This window comes from Cynocephalus volans, chromosome 3 (genome assembly GCF_027409185.1).
Source record: "Cynocephalus volans isolate mCynVol1 chromosome 3, mCynVol1.pri, whole genome shotgun sequence".
Lineage (NCBI taxonomy): Eukaryota > Metazoa > Chordata > Mammalia > Dermoptera > Cynocephalidae > Cynocephalus > Cynocephalus volans.
The window spans coordinates 156552883-156572378 of record NC_084462.1 but is presented as its reverse complement, the minus strand read 5'-3'; the positions used below and the strand labels follow the sequence as shown (position 1 = coordinate 156572378).

The window sequence follows — 19496 nt, the reverse complement described above, 5'->3', positions numbered from 1 at the left end:
AGATTATTGAAATTATGCTCTTTATGAACATCCACAAAATGGAAAGTATGAGGAAACAGATGAGGGCCTGTGGGATTCTTCCAGCAAACATCACTGCATCTATTTTGTAACATCTGTAGCAGCTTCTCAATGGCCTTTTTCTTTTTCCTGAAGCTTGGCTAGGTTCCAGACAGGTGACCTTCAAGCAAGTAAAGCATGCCTGCATTATTATAAAGAACCTATATCCTGTCTTCAGAATGCACTCTAATGAGAACGTAGGAAACCACCTCTGAATCTCAGAGTAAACTCCAAGATGTCTAAGTGCACAAGATATGTATTTCAAGCAACTATCAAAGATCTAAAGCTGAGGTTGCAAACGGGCAGCTGCCTCTGCCTGTCAGTGAGTTCTATATGGCCCTTCACAGGATACTGAAAGGCAAAAGTTATGGCTGGTCAAGATACAAGCTGCTTTGTACCTGTCTTATCCTCTGCCCACTTCATAATTTATGTTTTCCTGCCTGACTTCTGCAGGTATGTGAATTAACCAGCTCTGACAAAGGTATCCACGTACTTGCCACAAACTTAATAAAAGAACTGACAATATCACATATTTCCCAACAATCAACAATTAATCCATAACCAGTAGTAAATACGTTCCAACATACTTTATCTCCAAATCAAATAACTTAATCAGTTAACAGTATGTATAAATTCATTTTTTTAGTAACCAGTTGGGCCTGCTAGGGAAATACATATGACTTTTTAAAGATTAGGTTTTTTTATTGTTTTATATTTTGGGGATTTTAAAAATCCCCAGGAGGAACCAGAAATTAATCTTTCAGTTTAAAAAGTACAGCTATTTTCTAAATATAATCTAGTTTTTTTCTTTTTCTATTTTTTAAAAAAATTATTTATTATAAGCAATTATTATTACAAATTGTGATTTTTCTTTATGCTCTTTACCCAACCTATCCCTCTTCACCTTTTCTATTTTTATAATGTTGATGTGAGAAACTTTCTTGCTTTGTTTTTATACCTGCCTTATCATATACTAGGATACAAGAATGTCAACAAGATAATATTACACAACCATGGACTCCTATAAAATGATGTATTTCTGTGCTACGTGTTTAAGCACATGATACTGAGGCTATGGTGAGGTCTGTTCAAGGTATTCAACAAAGATCATACTACAAGGGTGACTGATAAATCACCACCTGATTTAACTTCACAAATCAACAAAGAGTTGATTTTCTCCCCACTGTGACTTTGATAGTTGAAGACTAATTAATAGGGTTTACAGTGGTTTTATCCTTTATTTTCTTTTAGTGGTTTTACACAACTCTTTCTTTAGAAAAAGGCCCTCCAGTATGAGTTTTACAAAATTTAAAATTAAGTGCCTTTGTTATCTCTTCCTTTGGAAACACAATGTAAATGGACAAGATGGCCTGGCTGACTTGTATCTAGAGAGCTGAATACTGAGATTTTCTCTGGGCTGGCCGGTTAGCTCACTTGGGAGACTGTGGTACTGGTAACACCAAGGTCATGGGTTTGGATCCCCATGCCAGTCAGTTGCCAAAAAACCCCCCTGAGATTTTCATTTCCTAAAGGCCAACCCTAAACACGAGGGACTTGTTCTATTTTATATAAATTAGGTACAACCTTCAAGAAATTGCCAATTTCTCCACTCAATGTAGGTTAAGTTTGGTCATCTTTACTACATCAGTAGGTCAGGGATAAATTCAGACCCAGCATACACTAGTAGCCTCTAACTTCAGCTTTCCAAAGGGCTCTCTCAGCATTTTAGGTGCTATGTACTTTCAAGCCTGCCTAGAACTATAGCCCAGATACCCAGCAGTAGTGTTTTGATAACTGAAGCCATAACAACAGCAACATAATTGGCTGAGATCTGAAGAAACCAAGCCTATGAAACTTTTTCTGAGAGTGATTTCATTCACATCCATGTGTCAGGAACAAGGGAATGTTGGGTATTCAATAAGTAGTATAGAAGATGAAACAAGACAGTTTTTATTAATCAAGAATGTCTTCTACCTTGCTTGTCTGATAAACTCTTGAAAGTTTTCCGTATTCACTCCATCTTCCTCTTCTTCCTCAAGTTTCTTCTTTGATTTCTTTTCAGCCATTTGTTCTGTTTCCTACCGGGTGCCCAACCCCACAGAAAAACAAGATAAAACTGACTCCTGATAAATGCATACTTCATCATCTGGTGTCATTAGCCTTGGTTTAATTTGTCTTTGGAGTAAAGACATTTAATTCTTCCATGTCCTTTTGCTACCTATAAATTTGACATATTACTTTTGACCATGATTTTGTGAAACATGAAATTCCCAAGTAAAAGTTGCAGAATAAATGTAAATTTTTATCATGTTTTTACTTTCTACTTACACAGCCCGTTGAGAAAAGAGCTTTTTATAGTAACTTAGTAATATCTGTGATCACACTTGCAGCTTTAACAGTACGACAACAGAGACACAGTATTTTATTACAATTAGAAGAGAAAAGATAGGTCTCGGAATATACTCTTATATACCAGCTTCCAAATTGAATAAACTCTTCACTTTTATAAAACATAACAAAATTCTCAACAAATCTGGAGTAAATGATGAATATGGGTTTGGTGCAACATAGTCTACTAACCATCACATACAACTTTAGAAAAGCCATTTAAATTACCAGGGCTCAGCTTTTCCTTCTGCAAACTAACCATAATTTTTCCCCCCAAAAATGATATTTTTCATGCATTCTGAGACCCCTGGATATAAGACGCTTTGCAAGATATTCTAGTTAAAGAGTAAATTTCCTGGGCTAGATTGTAAAATGATATCATTGTATAAAATGTTTCAGAGAAGAAAGTATAACTTTCTCAAGAAAGAATATGTAATCATATTAAATCCACAGCTCAAATTTGCTCTGAAATAATCAACTCACCATTGTCTGCAGGCACAATAACAACCCAGATTCACACTGCCCAGGAGTCATCACAGGTGCCATAGAGCTCAAAAGTAATATGCCTTTTGATGAGCATTACTATGGCCACAGGGCCTTCAGAGGTAATAAGTAGTTTTTCAGCCCAGCTGGGTTAAGGTTTGGGGTCCCATTCCCCCTAACGGTAAAGCATAGGGATGATGATGCTAAAGAACAGAAGAAGGACCTCTCCGCCTAGCTGGACAGAGGCTTCTAGCCTGTTTCTGATAGCATATGGCAATCCAAAGCACAAGACTAACAGATAAACCATTTACCTTGTTGTATACAATGATAAAGTCACCCAATTGATGGGCCAGGATTCTTCTGCGTTCCAGAAGTGCCAGTCGTCGACTGGGTAATACCATTCTCAGTGAATGTTGGAGGTTACTTGATGCTCGCTTGAGGAAACGAACCACCAGCTCCTATAAATTAACAAGTCATGGGGAGAAAAAAGCAGGAATTGTGTTAAGCAACAGAAGAGAAGCTATGAAGGTATTCCACGACAGAGATGTGAGAAGAGATATATTACACATTGCAACAAACAAGACCCAGAGCAAACATGTTAGGTATAAGAAGGATAAAGAAAGACAAAGCAAGACAAAAGAAACTTATTCTCTTCCCTAATAAGCTGGCAATCAAAAAATTGAAGTCAAATATGTATACAAATAAGTATGTAATAAAGCAGTAGTAGTAAAGTACCATAATACAAGTAGTACTATAATAACTCAAAGAGCACATATCACTTCTAATAGGGTGATCAGAGAGCTATTGGGGAAGGCAGCATTCAAAGACAGGCAGTGGAAACTAAAAGCACAGGAGCTGGTGAAATCATCAAAGGTAAAAAGGTAGAAAAATAGAAAAATATTCATACTTAGAGATAAGAAAGAAGAGGATGAATCAGAAAAAAAATGGTAAAAACTTCAGAAATGTAGAAGGAAACCCAGAAGAAAATAGAATCATGAAGCCACAGGAGGGAAGTGTTCCTTGTCAAATGCTTCCAGACGCTGGACCTGGAAAGGACCACAACCAAGACAAGCCCATGGATCTGGCCACTGCGGGATAATGTCAAGGGAACACTTTCAGTAAAGAAAGTTGAATAAAGGCATTAAGAAATGCATGGGGTCTGACTGGTTAGCTCAGCTGATTAGGGCATGGTGCTGATAACACAAAGGTCCAGGGTTTGATCCCTGTCCCAGCCAGCTGCAACCCCCTCACCCCCCAAAAGAAAGAAAAAGAAAAAAAAAAAAAAGAAATGCATGGGTAATGAAGAATACAGGTGAAGAGTAGAAACTACTGATTTAAAAAGTTTAGCAATAAAGGAAAAGAAAGAACTGTCATAGCAGCTTGAAAGGTGATGACTTTTTAGCTTTTAGAGTTGGGGGCTGACGAGGAGGGCATAGTGAAGTGTCATAAAGGGAAAGAAATATCTCACTTGAGATGGGGGAAAAGGATTTTGAAATTTGAACAGATAACAATCAGATTATTCATAACATCACAGATGCTTCAAAGAAAGATTTTTGTAGGGTCAAGGGCCTTAAAGATAGTTTTTGCCCCATAAACACAATAAAATTGCTTTCAGATGATGGATTTGGGGAACTTCTGCTGATGTGCCTTCTGAGTTGGGAGATAAAGAATCACTAACCCCTAACCCACACCAGAGAGGGCAATTCTACACCTATCTTCCTCATAAGCAAGACCACTGCCACAATCATTGGGACTGGGTCAGAGTCTGCTCTCTAAATATATTTTGAAGAAGGAGTTCAAAGAACTAGTATTAAGTTTTGCAGTGATGATCCTAAATATTCAAGCCCCAGAGAAATCCTGCGTGAATTCCAAGACAGCATTTGCAGTCGTTATTCTCCTTAAAACTATTTTTTTCTTCTTGAATTTGATTTTGGTTCATTGTCTTTTGGTGCCAATTTACTTCAGCATAAAGAGAATAGCCTCATAACCAGAGGGTTGGATTTCATAGTTCTACTCTGCTGTCTTTACTATAGGGTGGTTTAAGCTGTTATATTAAAACATTATTTTTTCGCAGTGGAGCAGACAAACTGACTCTCAAAAAAGCAGTTTTAATTTTCCACTTGGAAAGAGCAGAGCTAACATTTTCCACTGATGGTTGAAGGATTATTCACAACACACAAGGTTTTATCTCTGGGTTGTACTGGCTACTTTAAATTCACAAGTTGTTTTCTGGAATAACCAATGTTTTTATAATAAGCCTGGCATAAAGACCTGCTTTTTTATATAGGGAAGACTAAAAATTACAGTAGGGTCACCACTGGGTGGGATAATAGATGCAGCTTTCTCAGACTTGAAGATCTCTCTCTTTTTGGTGACAGATCCCTTTTGTTAAAAAGGCTATGGGATGGCTGTGCCGCCTTCTACAAGAACTGACCTTACCCCAAAGCTTGAAGCTGTCATTCTGACCCAGAAAGAAAACCTTCCTAGAATATTAAATCAAATGACTGATACTATGTTCGAATGACTGATATACAGTAAAAATTATACACAAACTTAATTTCAGTAATCTAAGAATTTTATAAAGTTACAACTGGTAAAGAAAAAATGTTAAGTTGGAGGATGGTACATTCTGAGAGGGCCTATGATAAGGTCTTGACTTTCAAAGGGCTAACCTGACTCCTCAGGACAGAAAATAAACACCTTATCATGCATAGAAACAAAAGAATAGCAAGTAATGTATAATTATAACATGTTCCAGTTCCAGTTCCAGTAGAACAGCAGGCCTAGCTTCTCCAGGTCTTTGTTTCCTCATCTGTAAAACAGGGATGATAACACCTACCCCTAAGAGTTAACAAAATGTGAGGCTGCTTGAGAAAAGACTGTACATTGTTATTCTTTTTGAGGGTTTTGCACAGGACTTAACATCCAATGAGCAATCAATTTCATTTCAGAATGAAATAAACTGATGCCCTCACTATACAGTGTAATGAACACAGCTCCACAGCAAAGAATTGCTTTACATTAAATTAAAGAGATATCTAGAAGCTTTACTATGTAACAATTCTATCATCAAAGAATATATTGCTCTTTACCTTCAAAAAAAAAAAGAAAGAAAGAAAAGAAAAAGGGAAAGTAAAAAGTTTCCAATAAGAAGAGCCTCACCATCTGTTCATCCTCTTTGGCAGCCCAACTGGCACTGAATGTCTGACCTCCATTGTCTTTCATCAGGCGAATTTGAACATGCTGGAGATAGGCAGAGAATGCTATTCGAGCCTGCACTTTGCTATAGAAATCCAAAACAACATACCGTTATGAGACAGAATAGTAAGCTACCAAAAGCGTACCCAAGTCTCTCCAAGTGGCCTTTGAGGACCCTTCTATTAGGATGGCTAAGAAATATGAAGCCCGTCATATAGTCACTAAAGATTCCTTCTAAACAGAACATGAGTTTTAAAAAAATTGTTCCTATTAAGAGAATCAGAGATGGAGAATTCTACTTATTTTCATTATTAGCATGGGAAAACAAACTAGAATAGAAAATCAGGTTTCCTACTCATCACCTTATCTCTTTGAACATTTTAACAACTTTCTTGGAGGAACGAACAGGAGAAGTAGTGAATCTTCACAAGAACCTCTGTATTAATAAGGGAAGATTTTTCACATTGGAGGCCCTTAAGAACATACTCATCAGTTAGAACAAAAAGTATGGATTTTGCTATGGCAAATAATATTTCTAGTGTGCAAAAACCTACAAAGCAGGAAAGAGATAAATCCTACAAAGGGACTTTTGAGACCAAATTTTAAGGTCATGCATTTCTCAACTACAAGACTGGAGTGGCTGGAGTCCAGAATAAATGAATGAGGTCCAACAGAATTTGGCATGGATGAACCAACGGGCCAGGACGAGCCCAGATGTTCAGTGGGAAAAAGAAATCCTTAAATATAGTGAAAAGCACCTCAGCAACATCACTGAAGAACCCATCTATCTTCTGCCTGGTAGTCTAGGTTGGAAACAAGGAAATCTGATCAGGCTATAGTTTGGAAGACAAAAGTATCAGAGAGACACTGATGATTTTCACTTCAGCTGCTAATCATGGCAGATCTGTTTTCTTTCAGGCGAGATTTTGGTTACTTCAGCTGATTGGCCTTCTGACATTGCAGCCAAAATTACATCAGCGAAGATTAGGGCCCAACACAAACTTTGTTTACAATCCTCACACATGCAATCACTGAATGCTTTCTATTCACAGTTTCTCCAAGGATAGGATGAACGATTTGTACAGAGTAAACTGGAAATCCTAAAAGGGTCCAGGTCTAGATTCCATGTGTATGTTGGAGGACTGGAGGGCACAGAAGTCAGGTTGAGGAGATTTACTTTTGAGAGTTTAATATGTAAGAGCTTCAGAATATGAACTATAAATAAGGCTAGATTTTTGTTAACAACAGGGATAGTTTATGAGAGTACAATATGACTTTGAAACAATAAATTTATATTTTCACATTCCTCAACAATTATAGTCTTGTTCACCTAGAGAGCACATACCACTTTCCCCTAAACCATTCCCATAAGCTTCACCACCACCACAAATCATTTTTAAGTCAAAATAAGTTAAAAAGATCCTTAATTTTAGTCAACAAATTCTCTTGCAATATAATGAGCAAGAAACAGCATATTTCAGACACCTCTGAATGTAGCAAAATACCTCATTTAATTGATTGGTCCCCTTATACTAAAACATGAATTCTTTTGGATAAGGAGATTATTGTTCGTAAGTTGAAATTTCAATCATTGTTTTGTTGCAAATCATTATTGCAAATCAAATGAACAAGTACTGAGTTTTCCATTTCTATAAGTCTTACCAAAGAGATCCTTAGGATGTTAATTCTGAGACTGTCTCTAAGGTACCAGACACCTTGGTCATCTAGTCATTTGTTATAAATAAACAAAGAAAAGACGAAAGAATAAAAACCAGAATGATTTACACCAAAGGAACCTCTTTTTAAAAAACAAAAGGTTATGTAGATCCTCAGTATATAAAATGTACAAGGAGGCTGTGCCTGGAGTCTCGAACCTTTGCCATGGCTCTCTCCAGACCCTCAATAGCCAGTGAGATGCCCTACAGAACAGAACAATGGGCAGCTTCAGGGAACACAGTCTGAAAACCACTGATTTACACTAATACACCCTGCAATTATAACAGTTTATTCATTGAAAGTGAGATCCATAAGACTTATGAAGAAATAATTTATTTTTACGACAACTAAGGAGAATGTTATCGCTGGAACAGAACATAGAATACAGTCCAGTGGTTTTTAAATGCTCTATTTTCAATTCAGTGGTATCTTTTTTCTCTCCAGGAAGTAGTTTGAAAAACACTTGTCTAATTCCATACCTTGGCTTGACAGAAAAGGAAACTGAGGCCTAGAGAAGCTCTTTGACTTCCCTCTGATCACACAGCCAGTTGGTAGCACTGAAAAAGCCAGAGCCCAGGTCTTCTGACTGAATTCAATTTCCACTAACAGAACTATTCTCATTTTCCATGACATTATGTTCCAAACCTTAACTCTATCCCCCAACATCCCAATGTCACCCTCCAGCCTTTCAGAACTAGCCTTTGGTTTAGAGAATAAAGGCCATCAAGCACAAATACCTAAACTTCCTTGTTCTCCAACTTTTGGCTACCGCTTTCATCCCCTAGTCCTTTCTTTTTGACTTACAGGAAGAAATAACCCTCCATTGGCCTCTTTCTAGCTTCTTTGAAGACCCTTATCTACCAGTATATCCATTTCTGCATCTCTAATCCTCTTGCCATCAAATCCTTCCTCTTAGTCTATAAATAAGCTTCAGAATCCCTATCTTAAAACAAAGAAACAAACAAACCTCCCTCCCTTTCTCTTAGCTAGCTCTCTCCCTGATGTATTCTCACCTTCTTCCATTGCTAAATGCTTCAAATAGTTCACACTTGCTTTCTTGTTTCCTCAGCTTACAATTGTTCTTCCACCCAGTCAGTTAGCCCTAGGTCACAAATCCAAGTCTCTTTTCATTCCTTATCCCAACTTGGGCTGTCTGAGGCACTTCTACAGACTTGAAACTCTCATTTTGTATCTTTTACCACACTACTCCCTCCCGATTTTACGCCTCTCTCTCCAACTGCTATTTCTGGCCTTTTTACTGACTTACCCATTAAACAGTGGTATTCCCTTCCTTTTCTCCTTGTCTACACTTGCTGAACTAAATAGACTTGGACAATCTCAACCACTCTGAAGGCTTTAATTATCAACTGTACAATCTTGACCTACAAGACTACAAAACTGTAGTCTTGACCTACAAAACTGTATTTTTATCTCTCTTCAGGTAAAAGACTTCAGCCCAGAGCACTTCCTTCTCACTATGTCTCCAAATGAAACACACTATTTCTATCATGAAACCAACTCCTAACTTCCTTATACTGACTGATAACATCACTACGTTGCCAAACATGGAAAACTTAGTCTCTGTCAATTTTACCTTGCAAACTTCATGAAGTCCATCCCATTCTCTCCATTCCTATAGCCACCGCTCTCATTAGGGCCTTCATCTTCCTGGGTCTGGACAACTCAAACAGTCCCTAACTCACCTCTCTGCCTCTAGTTTCTTCTCTCAATCACTATCTCGCAATACAACCAGAATTACTTTCTAAAACAAGATATGACTATACCATTCACCTGCTTAAAAATCATCTAGAAAATAAAGTCTAGGCTCCTCTTAAGGCCCTTCATAATCTAATAATATCCAATTTTTTAGTCTCATTTCTTACCATGTTCTTCCCTCCATGTAACTGTACTACTCTAGTTTGTATTCTGTAAACACATCAAGTTCATTTCAATTTCAGGGCCTTTGTACTTGTTGTTCTGCCACCTGATATTCACATAAATGACTCCTCATCATTCAGACCTCGAGTTTCCTTAATAATAGTAATGTGTAATCACAGTCATTATTTCATAGGACTTCTGTGAATATTAAATGAAAAATAACAGTAAAGCCATTAAAACAGTGCCTGGTACACAGTACAAGTTAGCTATTATCAGTTTTACTATTATAATTACAAAGGGTACATACCTAAGATTTCCATTATCTTGCAGAATCTGCATCAGGTTAAACTTAGGCTCTGGCTCCTGAGTGTCAATTTTGCTGCACTGTTCACCTTTATTATTCCACTCAGGAACTTTGACGGAATTTTCTCTGGGTGAATTTTCTACCATAACAGTCAATGAGGGTGTATATTTGCCTTGATTTTCTCCAAGAGACCCTGCAGACTCCTCCTGGGAAGCTTCCTGTTCTTCTTCATTGTCTAATGCAACTTCTTCCTCCTCTTCACTCTCTGTCTCAGTTTTAACATTCATTTCAGCTGGTTGGGTAATCACTAAATGCGAAGAATCACTAATGTTGCTGAAAAAAGGATTAAAGTTTCCTCTCTCCCAATACCTTCCTTTTTTCTTTTTAATAAAAACCCATTTCTAAATGAAACCACAAACAAGGCACAAAATTAATAGCAATCACATGTCACTCTCTAATAATATATATTTAAAAACCTATTAAGGATCTTCATTAGAGTTGATGTTTCTCATCATACTGATGGCTCTCTCGGAACTCAAGGCCAAAAAAAAAAAGAAAGCTCAAAAAAACAAAAACCTTGGTTGAGTAAGCAGTGTGTTAGAGGTTTTTAGAAAAGCACCCTTCATGGAGGTAAAAAGAGCTGGGGAATATCTTTCTATCCTATGTTTATTCATTATCCTTCTCCTCCACTGTCTTGTTAGTTCTGTGAGGACAAGAACCATGTACTTTTTATTCACCAATGAAACCCCAGTGACTAACATGCAGCCTGATACAGGTGCTCAACAAAGGAGGGAAGGAGGGAAAAAAGGAAGTCAGTCTATCAGTCAGTTACAAATAGATCTGCAACATAGGAAAATTGGGGGTAAAAAGAAATTTCCCTTTGTCTAAGATATTTACACCATTCAGCAATGTCAAAGGATGAACTGGACTTACTAATCTTTAAAAATCTGAACAGTAATGCTCATGATTCCATTAATATTCTAATATTATTTCTGAAGTATCAGGTATTTGTACAATGCTAGAATAAGAGCAAAAGCCAACATGTGGGTGTTTCAGATATTCTTCAATACAAGTATTATAGAATGTAAGGTTCAAAACCTTATAATCCCTTTGAAATTAAGTTTCAGAGAAAAAGACTATACAAAAAAATAAGAGCATGTAATCAGGAGGTTCTGACTCATTAAGTACTGAGTAATTAGCTGGTTAACTTAGTTTTGCAGGACCCAGATAATGGGATTTGATGAAAGCTCACCAGAAGTACCTGGGTATTTTGGCCTCATGGCTCTCAATCTGCCACTCCGTCGTCTACGTTTTCGCACCTCCAGAGACAGGAGCTTCCTCTCGTAAAGAGCAGCATGCAGCTTGGCCTTTGAATTCACACTCTCTACCTTCAATTCTGGTGCTCCATCAATAGTCATTCTAGGGGAAAACAATATAGACAGCTACATCCTTCAGAAAGTTTTCTCCTTTATTCTAAAGCTAAGCTTGATAGAATTCTGTAATGACAGACAAGGCATGGGAACTACAGTGAATTCTAAAAGGTTTGATAGATAAAGGGGAATATCGGAGTTTATATTAAAACTTCACTAACGGCCTATCTGAATTTGTTAAATGTTCTGAACAAAAATATATCTGAAGACAATATTTAAGTACTTTTAAGTGTTTGGTAATACTGACCGACCATTACTTTTACTTTACTGCAGGGATCATAAAGTACCACCTAATACCCTATACCTGAAGGACTGGGAGATACTAGTAAAATTTTAATTCTTAAGCTGGTGGTGGTAAAAGGCATTTGTTTTATTGCAGTTCGTTGTAACTTACTCAGAATTATATAAATGCTCTTTTGCATGTATACAATATTTAATAAATACAGATTTAGCAGAGGTTGAGATGGGGAGTAATGGCTGATAATCTGTGAATATGGTAGGTAGTACTGAACTGAGATTCACAGGGGAAGTGTCTTAGTGAAAAGTTACTAAGACCTAGGGACTCACCAAGCCTCAAGGATCCCAGCACAAGGAACTGCCATGGTTCACACCCCTCCTTTAGATCCTAATTAGCTACAGGAGGAGGTGGAGAGAGGTAGCAGGGACTCTGCAGGTGTTGAGTACACATCAGGAGTTAAGAGTCAGAGGCACAGAAAAGGGAACACGGCAGATGTAGGACAAGGCCAAATTCAATCAGGTCATGAATGAGAAATGGGACAGGGAAAAGGGGCTGGTGGCAGCTAAATAAGGCAAATTACAAATTAGGGAATGACTGATATTAGGCCCAGTCCAGATAAGGACTGGACAAAGTACAGAGAAGGCAGAAATAACCAGGTCACCAAAGAGAAAGAGGGCTCTGGGTCACTGGATCAGAAAAGAAGTATCCATGTTGGTGTCTGAAGGCATGCTGCCAATTCTGTATACTCAGAACTCAAGATCTAAGTGGTTGGTTCTGAACTCTGTCTCTAGAACTCAAAGTACCTTCTCTCTAAAATCAAGAAATTTATCCTCTTTTGGGAGTTTTCAGTCTCTGAGTATGAAAGAAAGCCTGTGTCTTTTGGTCTAGTTAGGACACTCTGAAGGGGATTTTTGAGTGGATGGACTGATTGGTAAATTTTGGGAAGGCCTTCTCTCCAGAGCAGAACATTGAGCCAAGAACAGGAAAGGTCCTGACACTAGGAGCAGAAATGGGAAGTAAATTAATAAACTTTAAAAATAGTTCAAACATACCTTATTGTATATAGTCCTAAAGACTAAATCCATGACCCCCACAGCTATGAAAATAGATTTTTAGGTAATTAAAAAAAAAAAAATCTGATAAAAAAATAAAATCATCCAAACCGTCTATTGAATAATGTCTTGCCAACTTGGTCAAATTTGATAACTGTATAGGCAAGCACTGACGTAGCTTAACACTAACAACACTAACATCTCTTATCCTATAAGCTCACAAACATTCCTCTCTCCAAAGACATGTCTTTAAAAACTTAAAGTGATTTGTGATAGCTTAATATTTTGGATCATCCTAATTAAATGGGCGGAAGTTAATCTGACACCCTAATAAATTAAAAGCCCAGTGTTTACTCTCATGAACCAATGTCCTTTATATAAAGAAAAGTATTTCTGCCTACATTGCCAAGAACTCTATTCTTTAGAAAAAGAGAGATTTCTTTCAGGGAAATAATCAATAAAAACTCAATAACAAGCTCCTGAAAACATGAATCCTGTAAGTTCAGAGATATGGAGATGCTACTAAACAATTTCCGTCTCTAGAGATATTTTTAGGTAACAAATTGAGCTAAGAGACCCAGGACAGATAAATTCTAACTAGTACAAGGGATAGAGAATAGGAATACTGGGGAAAGTGTGAATCTGATAAACATGAACTATAGATCTTTTTTTTTTTTAAAGATGACCAGTAAGGGGATCTTAACCCTTGACTTGGTGTTGTCAGCACCACGCTCTCCCAAGTGAGCTAACCGGCCATCCCTATATAGGGATCCAAACCCGTGGCCTCGGTGTTATCAACACCACACTCTCCCAAGTGAACCACGAGCTGGCCCCAGAACTATAGTTCTATGAGGGCAAGTACCCACGCTTGTTTGTTGGTCACTACATCTGTGATGCTTATGAGACTGCCAAGCACACATCTGACATGTCATAATTACTGGCTAATAAAAAATTAAATTAGCTATAAATAATACCTTATAATACCTTTTAGCTACATCTATTGCATTTTATTTTTTCTGACATTTTACTAGGAAAATATTTTTAAAAACAGGAAAGTTTAAAGAATTTTACAATGAACATCCATATACCTACCCAGCACCTAGTTTCTATAATCAACATTTTACTATATTTGTTTCATCACATATATATCCAAGCATACATTCCCCTCTATCTATCCATCAATCCATTTAAATTTAAAAGCATTTCAAAGTTGCAGACAGACATAAGTGCACTTTGCCCCTAAACATTTCAACATATATATCATTATTATCTAGAGTTCAATATTTGATTTATAGGATTTTTTTTGGACAGCTAAAAATCATAGATGGTGAACTACCCAAATATTAAATATCCATTTGATGAGTTTTGACAAATGCCTAGAGCTATATAAATCAAATTCTAACATTACTATCACCTCAGAAAGTTCCCAGTCAATCCTTTACCCAATCACTCCCTCACATCCTAAAGGCAATCAATCACTGTTCTGAATTTTTTCATCATCTTAGTTTTGCCTGCTCTAGAACTTCATAAAAATGGAAACATGTGAGGGTACTTCAAAAAGTTCACGGGAGGATTTGTATTATCTTTTAATTCTACTTTCCCAGGAATTTTCTGAAGTATTCTTGTACAGTATAAACTCTTCAGTGTAAGGCTTCTTTCATTCAGCATGTTTTTGAGATTCATCCATGTTGTGTGCATCAGTATGCATTTTTATTGCTTAATAGCCGAATCTATTCTCTTGTTGCTGAACACCTAGGTTGTTTCCTGTTTGGGAATATTATGAATAAAGCTACTATGAACGTGTTTATATAAGTTTTTCTGTGAATATGTTCTTCATTTCTTCTGGATAAAAATCTCAGAGTGGAATTTGCTGGGCTTTCTAACAAACTGCCAATTTCTCTAAAGTGCTTGTACCAGTTTACACTGCCAATGACAAATTAACAGAGTTCTAACATTTGGTGTTGTCAGTCTAATTTTAGCCATTCTGCTAGATTAAAACCATGACATACATGGTTTTAATTTGCAACTCCTTGATAACTAATGTTGTTAAGCACATTTTCAAGAGCACATTGGCTATTCATATATCTTCATTTTGAAGTGTCTATTCAAATATTTTACTCACTTGTAACCAGTTTGATTATTTTTTGATTACTGAGTTGTAGAAGTTCTTTGAATTTCCAGAATTCCATTCCTTTGGCAGATATGTTTGATGAAAATCTTCAGTCTATGGTTCCCTAATCATTTTCTTAACAGTATCTTATGATAAAGTTTTTAATTAAGGAAAGATAACTTATTTTTTATTTATTGCTTTCTGTGGCATGTCTAAAACCTTTGCTAAGCCCAAAGTCACAAAGATATTCTATGTTTTCCTCAAGAAGTTTTATAGTATTAGTTTTTATGTTTATGTCTATGAATCATCTCTAATTTCTGTGGGAGACAGGGGTTGATGTTCATTTTTTAAAATATGATACCCAGTTGTTCTAGCCACAATTGTTAAAGAGTTTCCTTTTCCCATTGGATTACTTTGGGCATTTTGTTGAAAATCAAATGACCATATAAATGTGGGTCTATTTCTGGGCTCTCTGTTCTGTTTCATTGATCAATTTGCAACAGTCTTGATTACTGTAGCATTATATAGGATTTAAGACAGGTACTCTAAGTCTTTTTCAAGACTACTTTGGTTATTCTAAGTCCTTTGCATTTCCATGTAAATTTTTTAAAAAGTTGGTCAGTTTCTACAAAAAAAAAAAATCTATTGGAATAATGATTGAGATTGCACTAAATCTTTAGATCAATTTGAGAAGAATGGATATTTTAACAATATTAAGTCTACCTAATCCATGAGTATGATATATCTTTCCATTTATTTATGTCTTTCTAAATCTCGTTCAGTAATATTTTGTAGCTTTTAGTATACAGGTATTGAACAAATTTTGTTAAATTTATTCCCTAGTATTTCATATTTTCAAAAGCTATTATAAATGTAATTATAAATTTCATTTTCAAATTATTTACTGCTAGTATATTAAAATAGATTTTGATATATTGATCTTGCATCCTAAGACCTTTCTAACTGCACTTATAGGTTCTTGTAGTTATTCTGTAGATGCTTTAGGATTTTCTACCAACTTGATCATGTCATACAAAAATTAAGACATTTTACTTCTTTTCTAATCTATATACTTCCCCCCCCTTGCTTTATTATAGTGTTTAGGACATCTAGTACAAATGTGAATAAAAGTGGTAAGAGTGGACATCTTACCTTATTACTAATCATAGGGAAAAAGCCTTCAATATTTTACCAAATATGAATAATAGTGATAGATTTTTCATATAAGGCCTTTATCAGATTGAAGAAGTTCCCTTCTATTTTTGATTTGCTAAAAATTTTTCTTATAAACGTGTCAAATTTCATCAGATGCTTTGTGTGTGGAGAGGGCATCTAATGAAATGGTCACCTATTTTTTCCCCCTTTAATATGGTGAATTATACTAATTTTCAAATGTCAAACCAATCTTGTACTACTGGAGAAAATCTCTGTCATATGTTTTTTATATATATAAGTCATTATCCTTTTTATATACTGGAAGGTTAGATTTGCTAATATTCTTTTTTTTAAATGTTGTGTCTATGTTCATGAGGATATTAGCCTGTAATTTTCTTCCTCTTTTTTGAAAATGTCTTTGTCAGATTTAGGTATCATAGTCATGCTGGCATTATAATGTTAATTGGGTAACATCCCTTCCTATATTTTTTGAAAGAGTTTGTGTAAGATTGGTGTTATTTCTTCTTCAAATGCTTGAGAAAATTCACCAGTAAAATCAATGCTTTGTAGGAAGGTTTTTAATTACAAATTCAATTTTCGGAATAGATATAAGGCTCTTCAAAATTCTATTTCAGCTTGTGTCAGTGTTACCTCCCCCCTCCCACAAGGAATTTAGTCATCTCATCTAAGTTGTCAAAGCAATAAGATTGTTAATAATATTCCCTTCCCACCCCCTTAACAGCCATTTTATGTCTATAGGATCTACAGTGATATCCTCTCTTTTCTATCTGATATTAGCAATTAGAGTTCTCTCCTTTTGCCTAGGTCAGTCTACCTAAAGGTTTATCAATTCTGCTAGCTTACCAATGAACACATTTTGGATTGTGCTAATTTTCTTTATTGTTTGTCTTTTATTTATTTGATTTCTGCCCTTTATTATTTCCGCTCTTCTACTTACTTTGGGTTACTCTGCTATTTCAAATTTCTTAACATGAACATTAGATCAGTGATTTTAGTCCTCAGTTTTCTAATATAAGCATTTAAAGCTATAACTTTCTCCCAAATCACTACTGTAGCTGCATCCATATTTTTATTATCATTCAGTTCAAAATATTTTCCAATTTCCCTTGTGACTTTTTCATTGACCCATGAATTATTTTAAAATGTGCTGTTTAATTCCCCAATATTTGGGGATTTTCTATTGTTACTGATATCTAATTCCATTGTGGTCAAAGAACATATTCTATATCATTTCAATCCTTTTAAATATATTAAGGCTTGTTTCATGCTCCAGTACATGGTCTATCATATGCCAGCTTTCATTTGTTTACACCTCCACACCACCAAAAATCCCCTACTGCTGTCAGTATAAAATAAGTGCCAAAAAATGTGGAAAGGACAAAACCCACTGATCTTTATTCCTATTATTCAAGATGTTTTTTCTTTTTCCTTTTTTTCTAATTTCTATATTAATTGTAGTATACTCTAGAAGCACATTCCTTGCATAAAAACTGAAAAAACTTACAAAGTGTGACTTTCATTTGGAAACAAGCTACAAACAATTCATCACAGTTTTCCCTTAATTAAATGGCAATCCTAATGTTTTTCTTCTTTAAAGAAAAATGAGATTTATGCTTCAAAGGGCATGGATGAGAAACCAAGTTTATCCTAATTAATTCTTCAATGCAAAACAAAAAGCTAGATATAAGAAGTTTCTTTCTTATTGTTATCATACAGTTTTTGAAAGAGGAACAGCATAAAAGGGATATAGGTAATATCCCAAACTCCCTATAACCAGAAGGTATGTATTTAGGTTTAAGGGTTTTTGCTGTGATTGCAGTCTTCAGTGAGGCAAAATCCCAGCCCTTCCTAAGACATTTCTCTTCTCTGCCCAAATGAAAAGCCACAGGTATTTTGCACACTTCCAGTTCTGTGGCAAAATAGAAGCAAGTTTTGCTCAGTCCCATAAGGCACAGAGCTGTATGCCTCAGGTATGTGAAGGCCAAAACATAAGTTCTTATTTGAATGCAACATGACACTAGTCTTGAAATCTCATTAACATTATAGTCTCTCTCACACAGCCAAACAAGAATAGTATTATTATCAGTTGAAATGATATACCTGTAGTTACAATAAAGTAAATCCAAAATCTAGTTTGTAAAAAGTGGCCGCAGAATGTTTTTTTCAATACAAAACATTTTTACGTTATGAATCAAGCTGAGCCAAACTAAAAATGGTTATATAAAGTATTATGCTTAGTCTGTGCATGACCACACATTATGCACATAGAAAGAATTTCTCAACTTTTAAAAACAGTTACCGTGTTCTTCCTGTCAATAAGCTTCTTCTTGGGTTTCCCCTACAGAAGCAGAAAGGACAACCGGGTTAGAGAATGCTATTCAGATATTCTATCTTGAGTTCACACACACATATACTCCTGATGTTCTTATTACAGAGATTTGACATGGAATTAGGCCAGGGAGGGCATTTTTGGGGAGAAGCAGACAGATAAATTGAGAACATTCTCATAGAAGAGTGCTGTGAGCTGGAGGGAGGATCAATAAAAATAAAAAAGGAAATAAATAAATTCTAGAGAAAAATCGTAACAATTACATACATTTGTCTACCTTTTTACAAAGCAAATCACACTTATCTCTCACAACAACCATGTGAAGAAGGTTGTTTTAGATCCATTTATATAAAGGAGTGGGATAAGATAATTTTGTGACCTGCCTATGTTTAAAGCTTAAAGGGTTTACATTTGAGCTCAGGGCTTAGGTTTTAGACTGCAGTGCTCTTTCTCCTTTCAATGCACTGTTTTAGGAAAGGAAACCAAGTTCAATTCTCAAAAGGTTCAAAAACGATGCTCATCAGAAATAGATTTTCAACAATTTAAATTTCTATTAAATAAAAAAAGAGAGATGCTCTCCATTGTCTCTAAACTAGGGTTGGGTTGTAATCACAGGAATTGAGTGCTATTCATGTTTAAGTATGCTTTTGTTTTTCTTTTAAAACAGTCTCTCCTCAATTTTTTTTTGGGGGGGGGGATTTCTCCAGTTTTACTTGTTCTCATTTACATATGTCTATATTTAGTTCAATATGATTTCATCACTGTGTGGGTTCACATATCCACCAGCACAGTCAAGATACTGAACACTTACAACACCATAAGGATTTCCTGTGTTGCCCTTTCATAACCACACACACATCTTATCTAACCTCTCTCCCATTTATCTGTTCTCCATTCTAAAATGTTGTCATTTCAAAAATGTCATGTAAATGGAATCACACAACATGTAACCTTTCTTGCTGGTGTTTTAAAAGAGACAAATGTAATGTAGATCGTATCTACAGATAATCAAGTGAAAAGGTTGTCTTCACCAAGATGTTTTGTCTTTCCTTTCTCATGTCTTCTATCCATGTTAATGTCCTGATATTGTCACATTATTGGAAAGTCTCAAAATGGTTTTAACTTTTTCACTGAGAT

General features: G+C 35.8%; 1 protein-coding gene across 10 annotated transcripts in view; it reads right to left on the bottom strand.

The window, feature by feature from the left end:
* Positions 1-19496, bottom strand: part of TTLL5 (tubulin tyrosine ligase like 5) — a 282889-nt gene that overhangs the window by 160826 nt on the left and 102567 nt on the right. For 7 of the 10 annotated variants that reach the window (XM_063088853.1, XM_063088855.1, XM_063088861.1 and 4 more), the window contains exons 19-24: positions 18330-18368; positions 11286-11443; positions 10028-10331; positions 6091-6211; positions 3240-3386; positions 2032-2135 (exon numbers count right to left, since the gene is read on the bottom strand). In XM_063088853.1, the coding sequence (XP_062944923.1) occupies positions 2032-2135; positions 3240-3386; positions 6091-6211; positions 10028-10331; positions 11286-11443; positions 18330-18368 (873 nt within the window). The remainder of the gene's footprint in view (positions 1-2031; positions 2136-3239; positions 3387-6090; positions 6212-10027; positions 10332-11285; positions 11444-18329; positions 18369-19496) is intronic. The other 3 variants (XM_063088857.1, XM_063088860.1, XM_063088859.1) reach the window with 2 other exon arrangements.